Here is a 10,812-nt window from a genome sequence, read left to right as displayed (position 1 = left end):
AGACTATTAAATTTAAAACCGATGACGGCCGGCTATTGAATCTCGTAGAAAAAAAATATAATTTAATATTTTCTCGGATATATTATATGATCAGCTACGATTTTAATTCAAACAATTTTTTGATCTTCACATAAAAATTAAGCTATTTTTCAGTTTCTGCCGTGATTTTATTCAGACCTTAACATGGTTAAGGCTCACTTTGCGTTAACAGTATTCACTTTCATTTTCTGAAAATAACTTTGGCAAATTACTCACTACAGCATTGGATTTTGTTATTTTTCGTTTTAGCTAGCGCTGCATTGTGTATATCACCAATCGATTTTGATATCATCAGCATGTCGACATCAACGTCCGTGACTGCAGCCCCTTCAGCTTCTACACAAATATTTCGTTCGTTGTCATCGGATAGTCAGAAAAATGATTGGTCCAAGCGTTTGTCTCTGCGTGGGATGCGTCGCGGTGGGAGCGCTGGCAGCAGCAATACCAGCAAAGAGGTTAGTATTGTCGCACATTGCGTCCTGTACTCGTTTTATTGACACCCACCACCAACTTGGTATCACATGGCTTGTGACATTAGGAAGTTTGTCAATGCCGGTTCCCCATTCTACCAACGCTCTTTTGCACTCGGGTATCTTATTTTTTCTTTTAGTGAATACAAATAGTAACAGTGACTTTGTCAGTAATGTTGACTTCTCAAGCACGCTTTACATTTCTAGTACTCTTATCTAATAAACTTTTCCAGATATTAGATGCTCACAGGCGTACGCATGTATGCATATTAGAGTGGTCGCTATTTCTGACAAAAACAAAAATAAAAAAATTAAAAAAATTACAAAAAAATAAAAACATAATAATCTAACAAGGACAATTTGAGTAATAAGTACAAGGTTAGGTTGGATTAGGTTGAACTGGTACTCACGCATAGACCGGTTCGGTCCATAGCGATAAAAGATGGAGTTCATTAGTCATGCGTTTTGAAAAAGTTCAACCACATGGTGCCTGTTTCTATTGGGAGTTTAAGGAGACATATCCAATCTACTGCTAAGATGTCTTCCAATCCGTCAAACTGTGGTATCCACACATATTTTAAGCGTATTTTGAATAGGGTAGGACATCCACAAAAGAGATGCTCTACAGTTCCCCTTCAGCTCCGCTCGCTGTTCGAGATTCCTATCTTAAGAGCTGGTCTACGCTGGGCTATGTCCCGTCAGCACGCCAATAGTTCTACAATCTCTTCGTGTTAGTGAAAGTATAAATTGAGTACGACTGTGATCTTCTTGTTTAGACATGATCTTTGCATTCCTGCAAGTGGTCAGTCTCTCATAGCTGTCCATCCTGTCTTGAATTTTTGCTAATGTTTTCGTCTAGTTTGTTGTACAATGTTCGTATTGACTTTGATATTTCCTGAACAAGATCCAAAGATAGAGAGAACCCGTTTTTTGCCATATCGTCTACTATTTTGTTCCATTCAATGCCTTTGTGGTCTGGAACCCAATAGAAATGTAGTTTACAATTCGCTGCCAACTTTTCTACTGTTTCTCAGCTCTGAAGAACGATCTTTTACGTTAAACTAAACGATGTAATTACTTTAATGACTGCCTGCCCATGTAAAAGTTAACCTGGGACCAACTCCAGTAGTAACACAAGCTAGGTCTGCTGTCTAAATATAAGGTGAAAAAAATTTGGAGTGATGGAAATCTTTAATTGACCTTTATTTATTCCACTGCTTGCATGTTTGTATACTGCAGCTGACCTTTCACAAAGGTCGAATATGATCGGCGTCCGAAGTCATTTGCCAAGCATTATACGTATTCCAATAGGCGATTAATTTTGCGTCACCTTGTATATACATGTTTCAATTATAAAAGGTTTTCTCAGTAACCAACTTTCTTGTTCCCTCTTGACAAATCGGCTCCCTTAGCAAGGAACTTAGCAAAGGCAAATTTTAAATATGATAAAAGTGGAGGAACGGTAAAATTAGTAGTAAAATATTTCCTTTCAAAATTCGGCCAAAAACTATTGCTTTCAATGGATATAATGGCTGTTGTTGAATGTCTTGGGGTTACTCTTCAGTCTAAATACGGCAATTTTGCTTGTGACGTAGCCGTTAAGCCAAAAATGGACTTCAGCGCCATATAGTACATCATAAGTTAGACTGAGTGCGTGATGAATAATTTTCACAGAGCGCCGATTTTCGTACTGTATACAATTAATTGTACGATTTGTAACGTTCTTGAGCCGTAAGTCTTTCCATGATGAAATGCCAATGAATACTGAAAAAAAAATGTTTATTTAGTTTGACAGTAGTCACGTGTGATCTGTCAAAATAACTCAATTGGAAAAAGTACCTCTAATCTGATTACCCTTTATATAATTAGCGCTTATACCCTTTTTGTGTATTTTCCGAGCTCCTCTTCCTATTTGTGTTGTGCGGCTTGATGATTTTCCTTAAAGGGAGAGACCGCCTCTGAACCGCAGATGGTTTTTATGAGGAGATTTTCATGGCAGATATACACTTGAAGATTTGTCATTGCCTGCCGAGGGAAGACCGCTATTAGAAAACACTTCTTTTATCATTTGGTGTTTCATGCACGGAGTTTCGAACCTGCAAACTTTCGAATGGTAGTCAAAGAACAACCGTTCGGCTACTTCTTGAATCAGGATATCATAGAGCCTGTATTTCGGCAAATGGGCGCAAAAGGTGGACTTTTTGACAGTCCGAGCCCGATGCATTTCAAATACAGACTGCGAAACTACTCGTAATTGCTACGTCGCTTAAAATGTACATAAGTTACCAACAAGAGTTCATTTTAAAATGTGTATCTAATCCCAGCCCGCAAAATCCGTGTAAACGTACAAAGTGCTGAAGTGGTTTCCTTTAAGTGATAAATTGATAAACAAATTTCCTTCTGATAGTGAGGCGATTTTCAAGGAACTCACGTTTTGCAACGAGCTACAATAGCGAGAAGAGTTGAGTAGTCTCCACGAGATGGCGATCGCATACAATGTAGGCTTCATTATAAGACAACTGGAATTGACGAAACTTGCTTGAATTGAGCATAACTTCACACGGGTGGATGAAGTGTCCCGAGAAGGCTTAGAAAGCGATCTGAGCTTTGCTAAAAAATTGAAGCTACGACAACTATTCAAAACGAAGTACAGTGGGCACATTCGCGTATCGACACCCACGTCACTGTTGACAGTTATGATTTCGAGGTTGTAAAAGACTTCGTTTATTTAGGAACCAGCATTAACACGTTGTTGGCAAGAGATTGGATTTCAAGGCTGACATTGTCCCTAATAACGTATGGCGCAGAAGCATGGACGATGACAACATCCGATGAAGCGATGCTTGGAGTGTTTGAGAGAAAGATTCTGCGTAAGATTTTTGGACCTTTACATGTTGGCAGCGGCGAATATCGCAGGCGATGGAACAATGAGCTGTATGAGCTTTACGACGACATAGACATAGCTCAGCGAATAAAGATCCATCGGATACGCTGGCTGGGTCATGTTGTCCGAATGGATACAAACGCTCCGGCTCTGTATTTGATGCGGTACCATCCGGTGGTAGCAGAGGGAGAGGAAGATCTCCTCTGCGTTGGAAAGATCAGATGGAGAAGAACTTGACTCCACTTGGTGTGCCCAATTGGCGCTGTTTAGCACGAGAAAGAAACGACTGGCGCGCTTTGTTACAAATCGCGTAAGCGATTATTGCGCCAATTAAGAAGAAGAAGAAGGAGAACTATTCGGTACTGCTACACCTGTTCGAAGCACATAAATGTGAGCCTGAGCGTCAAAAATCTTTTTTTCAAAACAGAAATATGTCAATTAATTAAAAATTTCCGCAAATCAATTCGAAAAAAAAAAATTAGGAATACCCTTTAAGTATAAAAAAAATACATTTCAATGAATACTAGTAGTTTAATAAATAATTAGTGACTTGAAGGTCTAAACTCCAAGCGTACGAACGCTTCTTCTATGAAAAACTTCATTATGACCCCATTTTGCGTAGGTACCAAAATCGCTTCATAATGGCGAAACTATGCGATCTGTTTTAAATTCGAAAATTAATTCACAAAATATAATTAATTAAGTTCAACCACCTTTAACTTTAATAGCACAATTGGTAATTTCTGCTCTTCTTCTATAGAGGGTCTTTGAAAAGACGCGCCCAGATCAATAATGTAAAACATGTTAAAATTTAGTTTCCTTTAGGTTTTACTATATTTATCTAATATTATACAAAGTACGGCTTAAGTTATATGTGAAAAATGACATGATTTAAATATGCACAATATGCGCATTTCTACAGATAAAATCCGCCAAACGTCGATTCATGAATACCCAATTTTTGAGAACGTCGAGACATCGATATAGAAGGTTGTTCAGCATTTCGTCACCAACCTTTAAGATATCGATTCACTCACTTATTTCTACAAAAAAGAATTTCACGAATTTTGCGATTTGCTGTTCTTAAAGATCGACCATTTTCATAATAAATTTCAATAATTTTAACGCGTTGTCAAATACTTGTCAAATGTCACAGACGATATTAAAAAAAAGCACCGCTAGGACTTATGCACTAGTGACATCAAGGCACCACCTTTGAAATACCCTATATGTACAAGGTGACACCAAATTAATTATCCTGTCAATCCTAGTTTACACTTGTGTACTAGAGAGCTGCAGTATACAATCAGACAAGCAATGGACCGCGGAAAGATCAAAATAAAGATTTCCATCACTCAAAATAATTTTTTTTATTTAGTAAACAAGTTATTCAAAAAGGAAGCTATTTAAATAATTAATTTTGTGGCACTTTGTACACATGCATTGTACATGAAATATATTTACTTTGTTCTTAAAATATGTTTTTTTCCTTCAAATATTAGTTTGAATTTATTTTTTATGCCGCTCGACTTAAGAAAAACAAATTTGTTTTTATTAACATTTTTATAAGCATTTAATTTTTTCCACTCTCGCCACCCTTCTTAAATGGGAAGGGAAACTTACCTATGTCAGGGAAACTTACCTATGTCAAAACTCTAATGTCACAAGTGAATAAACATTTAGTAATTGAATAATTATTTATGTAAATAACTTTTCTATTTTACTTCATATGATTTTAATTTGGAAAACATGGAGACTTTCAAGTTTGTTATAAATTGAAATTAAAATAAATTTATAAATTTTATTAATTCGGAACTTCTAAACCTTCACAGATTGACCTAAAACTTCATTTTTAGTCAATTTTTTTTTTGATAACCTTATGTTTCTAGAGGGTGCCCGGCAAAAAATAATATATACTCGTATATGAATGTGTAAACCCTGAACTACTTTAAACTTGAATTTATTTTGTTCTCACATGCAATTTCCCTTTTTTTTTTAAGGAACCAAAACACAAACATAAATTTTTTAATCGTTCCTCATCGTTGAAACAAGCGAGCGCTCCAAAGGGTACATTGGAACTTCAGACCACAGCACAGCAATCATATCAACAGTTGTCTCAGCAAAACTCCGTAGCGACGCCGAAAAAGTCTAACTGGGAGGTAATCGAACATTTTAATACGGGCAGCGCCAAAGGCGGCAAGGCGGTGGTGAGCAGCAGCTTAATTGCGGTAAGTAGGCTAATGGCATAAGGAAAAGGAAAAGGGAAATAACGTGCCAATGAATAGCTGAATGTTTTATTTGCAGACATTTGTAATTGCAACTTTACCTTTAAAAACATATTTTTGATTTCATTTTTGATTACTTCTTATTTAATTATTTATGATTTTATTTAATGCAAAGAAATAAATTTGTAAAATATTATATTTTGCAAAAAAAGGCTACGAGTTTCGAAAGTTTTGCTAAAATTCTGACTTGGAATCTTATTTTTGGATTTGATTAATGCAAAATCTGGATTTGATTAATTCGAATGATAAGAAAAAAATATGCAATTTTGATGTATGTTGAAAGCACTGTGTTGTGATAAAATTTTGTATGAAATCTCTTGAAAAGAAAAGAGTAGTTGTGGTGGAAATGTGTGGCAAGCGCCCAAGGAAACCGGGGGGCCAACCAAGATGCTACTAAAGGCAATATTGATTGCTGTTTGTGGTATTCAGAACGTCCTTCAACGTTGACGTATCTAATTTATCGCTCCTGCGACCATTTCTTATTCCACGACAGTCGGTTCTACGTTACCAAAACGACCCGGACTTATATCTGGCCAAGTACTGTCACTCCAGCAGCATTCCCCGTATGTAAGTATGGTTACCAGGTTTTTGAGGGAGACCATTGTGAAGGTTGATGATACTAGTTTATTCGTAACTTAATGTGCTTTTGTTTTATTCACAAATTCTCACACTGGCTCCTTAGCTCTTCTATCGGGTGTTTTTTTTAGCTGCATGAGAGCTGTTGATATCGATAACTATGGTTTGACAGATGAGAATGGCAAATTGCGTTGACCTTGGCAAGTCATCATGAAGCGTTTAACGTCAGAACAACGCTTCCAAATTGTGGATATTTACTTTCAAAATAATTAAAGAAAATAAATAAATCTCTGTTTAAAAATTATTATTTTTCAACGCGATTGTGGATTAGAGCGTACGGATTCTGTAAAAAGCCAAGGCTTTGATTTGGAATAGCTGGTAATTTCGTTTTACATTTAAATTATGTCCTACTTTTAATAAGAAGGGGGAACAAATTGCAGAGGAATTATAAATGCTAAAATGTTATGTATTAACATCCTCTTCCGCGTTTCATTTAGCTATGGTACACTGGCTGGTTATACCAAATGGGAATTGAAACCCAAAACTGTCGCGGTTTTAAAGATTATTTGAACGGCTCATATTTCCGTCGAAGCCACAGAATGATCTATATTCATTTCCTTGGATACACAATTGTGCCCCTATCCCGCAAGGTGCATCCAAATTTCTTTGAATTTATCACCGACAACCTGACAAATGCGTTGAAATACTATTTGCTGTTCTTCTTAGATTGTTGACACTATTAATATATTATGAACTATTTTCGTTACAACCATTAACTGATGTGCTTGCCTTCTACAATCATCATCACCAATTCCTAGATTTCCAAGTTGGAGTATTGGAACGTCTATTATGGTGCCGAAATTTTAAGTATGCTATCGCGCGATAGAGACTGTCAGTAACGCATATTTCCGTCAGAAAGCTATGCCAGTGCTTATGTCTATACATACATGAGAAGTTCACCAGAAGGTACCATAAGCACAAATTTATTAAATAAATATTTAGGCATGCTTTCCCATGCAGGCAACATATGAATGCATGAATCTGTTCTAGTAAAACAAACATTTTTTCCAAATAACTTTTCCCCCAGCGCCACCTAGAGTATGAAGGCTTTAGGAAAATTCATTTTCAACTACCTGAAATATATTTTGGCTTTGAGCGGAGTTGGATTATAATTAGATTGTTTAGAAAAATTTCGACACCAGTCCTCTAGTGAGTAATATTTTCCAAAGAAAAGTGCTGATAAGCTGCTCGGGAAATGCGTCTACCTATGAGTAAAATACCAGTTAGCAGCATTTTCTAGAAGCAGATAAAGCAGAACAAGATTTTAAGTTTTATATTCTACTAGCATTTCCCAGTGGGCTTCGCACCACCATACATAAAATGTTTTCTTTATATCGCAAGAAATTTTTCATATAAAGTTTTCTTTATAGAACTCGTAAAATGTTTAAACAGTTAATTAGTTGATTTTTTTCATTCAACATACTTTCTAAAGATGTCACAATAGCCTTTTCTGTACTTTTTTAAAATTTGATTGTGGTGGTCACCTATATACAGGTAAGGTGAAAGAGCCGATAAAAACTTGTAATTAAACTTTGATTCTTTAATTTCCATTTCAATTTTTTACGCTAAATAAATTATGCTAAAATAAATAAAGTTAAAAATGTTTTTCCAGTTCCTTGAATGCTCCAGTTTTTATTATATTTTCGCCAAAATTAATATTAACATAATACAACACACAACACTTACAACCACAACAGTACAACAGAAACGCTCATAAGTGGCTGTGTATTTGTTGTTGTTTTTCCTATACAGGCATTTCGTATGAGAGGAAACCATTACTCACATAAAATGTCATAACTCAGGAACGGCTACACCGATTTTAATCAAACTTCACACAAACCACCTCCTCAAAGATAGAAAAGAACTCTAAAATTTTTGTGTCAATCGGTTCGGCGGTTCTTGAGTAATAAGATTACCAAGGAAATGTAACTTCTTTTTATATATATAGATTAAATGTAATAGCGAAATATTGAAAATTATTTCAAAAAACAGTATATTACAGGCATTTCGTATGAGAGGAAACCATTACTCACATAAAATGTCAGGAACGGCTGCACCGATTTCAATCAAATTGATCGTAGACTACACTGTTGTTGTTGGTCTTGAGGTTAAGCGGTTTTCTGCTGCACGTCGATACGGCGTACACTTTGGCGTTTACAAACACAAAACAAACAATTCACTTTTGCGGTACGTCCATAGCATTGGCATGTGCTAACAAATTCACAACAGATTAACGTCGTTTGCTATTATTACTTCAAAAAACAGTATATTACAGGCATTTCGTATGAGAGGAAACCATTACTCACATAAAATGTCAGGAACGGCTGCACCGATTTCAATCAAGCTTCACACAAACCACCTCCTCAAAGATAGAAAAGAACTGCTCTTGAGTTATAATATTACCAAGGAAATGTAACTTATTTTTATGTATATAGAATGTTTGCTCGTCTTGCACGTGGTATTCTTTCAGTACAATATATTAGTATTTGAATGTAACAGCAAAACATTCAAAATTATTTCAAGAAACAGTATATTACTAATTGAATGTAAAAGCAAAATATTGAAAATTATTTCAAGAAACAGTATATTACAGGCATTTCGTATGAGAGGAAACCATTACTCACATAAAATGTCAGAAACGGCTGCACCGATTTCAATCAAACTTCACACAAACCACCTCCTCAAAGATAGAAAAGAACTCTGAAATTTTTGTGTTAATCGGTTCGGCGGTTCTTGAGTTATAAGATTACCAACGAAATGTAACTTCTTTTTATATATATAGATTACATTTTCTACATAAATGATTTGCAATAATTTGTTCTCTTTAATATTTTTAATATTTCGTGATGATGGTCCTACAGTTTTTTAATGGTGCTTTAGTATTGGATAAACTTAAAATCTAATCATGAAAAATGAAATTATTTATCCTTTTCTATTCTGCTCAAACATAAGTTTCGTATAAAAAATTTAATTTTCTGAATTTTAAGTTTCCTTGGGGCAAAGCGCAGCATAACCTAAAGTGAATGAGTTTTGACTGCAAAGTGTCTGAACTTGTTGAACAATTACAAGGCTTTTTATTTTTTTGAATGTCACACTTAATCCACATAGATGATGCCTATTAAGTAAGTTAAGCAAAACTTTTAAAAGTTTTGGTAGAAAATTTCTAAGGCCACTTCGCACTTCGCACTACGACACACTAACACTGCAAAAAGGGTAAAGTTTAAGTAGTTAAATGTGTGTGAAAGGTTTTACAACGACAAGTATCAAAGATGTATGTGCTTGTGTGCGTTTATATAAATTGAGTAGTTGATGATGTATTATTATATAAATTTAAATTGACTTTTAATGAAATGCAATAACAGAAATTGCCAAAAAGTTGTACGACAGCTGGAAGTATAACAAAACAAAACAAAAACAAGTAAAATACAAAAACAAAACTAGCTCTTAGATGAAAATTGGTTGATAACGAGTTTCGGATAGTTTGCTTTGTTGGCTTCGAGAGGATTGACACCAAAACTCTAAAATTACTTTTATTAGATTGTCAATGAAAATAGTTGTTCAGCTCAATTAGTGAATTCATTCTCCTCTTCTCCTCTTTCTTATTGGCGCGATAACGGCTTACGCGATTTTGGACGAGTTCAACAAAGCGCGCCAGTCGTTCGTATCCCATGTTAACCGGCGCTGGTCGGGAACACTAAGTGAAGCCAAGTCCTTCTCCATTTGGTCCTTTCAATGAAGTGGAGGTCTTTTTCTTCCTCTACTACCACCTTCGGACAACGTAGCGTATACTTTCAGAGCCGATGCGTTTGTGCCCCTTCGTGCACGTCATGCCTTAGCTAATTTTAACTTGCAGCAGTACGTTCATATCTGCGCACTTCCCATATATGTAACTCATCGTTCCATCGCTTTCAATATTAACTGTTCCTAATGCGCATAATTTCATAAATCGTCCAGAATCTTTCTCTCGCATGCACCAAGGGCCATCGCATTAGTAGTTATTATCGTCCAAGTTCCTGCGCCATACATAGGGAGGGACTTATATTTGATTTTTGTTTCCCAGAATGGAATTTACTACTTATTCGCCTAATTAGTAGAAAGTAGCACTTGTTGATAAGAGAGATTCTCTCTTGAATTTCAAGGCTGATATTATTATCGTTCTTGTTGTTAGTTCCTAAGTAGACGAAGTGCTCTACTTTTTCAAATCAATGACTGCCAAGAAACATATGTGAAATCGAAAATATTGTTATCTATAATATAACTATAATAACTTACAAAAGGAGCATAAAAAGGATGCTTTGAGTTTTGTTTTTGCTTGTAGAAAAGAGAAAGATTCGACGAGCAAGTCTGAAATTAAAATTCATAAGAAAATATCGAAGAAGATATAGAGCCTCGACAAGACTTGTTTTGCGTTGGCTTCGTTAATCTAATTGATTTCTGACAGGGTAGGTGATTAGCCGGCCGCTATCAGTCCTAAATAGCGTGAATGCCCACCTTTCGT

General features: G+C 35.6%; 1 protein-coding gene across 1 annotated transcript in view; it reads left to right on the top strand.

Annotated features, from left to right (window-relative positions):
* Positions 1–335: 335 nt before the first annotated feature.
* LOC129242063 (uncharacterized) overlaps positions 336–10,812 on the top strand; it is a 189,761-nt gene continuing 179,284 nt past the window's right edge. Inside the window, exons 1-2 of the mRNA XM_054878623.1 lie at positions 336–494; positions 5,394–5,621. Of these exons, the coding sequence (XP_054734598.1) occupies positions 336–494; positions 5,394–5,621 (387 nt within the window). The remainder of the gene's footprint in view (positions 495–5,393; positions 5,622–10,812) is intronic.

The sequence above is a fragment of the Anastrepha obliqua genome, chromosome 3 (genome assembly GCF_027943255.1).
Source record: "Anastrepha obliqua isolate idAnaObli1 chromosome 3, idAnaObli1_1.0, whole genome shotgun sequence".
In the NCBI taxonomy this organism is placed as follows: Eukaryota; Metazoa; Arthropoda; class Insecta; order Diptera; family Tephritidae; genus Anastrepha; species Anastrepha obliqua.
The sequence above is the reverse complement of the archived record's forward strand: the minus strand, read 5'-3'. Positions and strand labels throughout refer to the sequence as shown.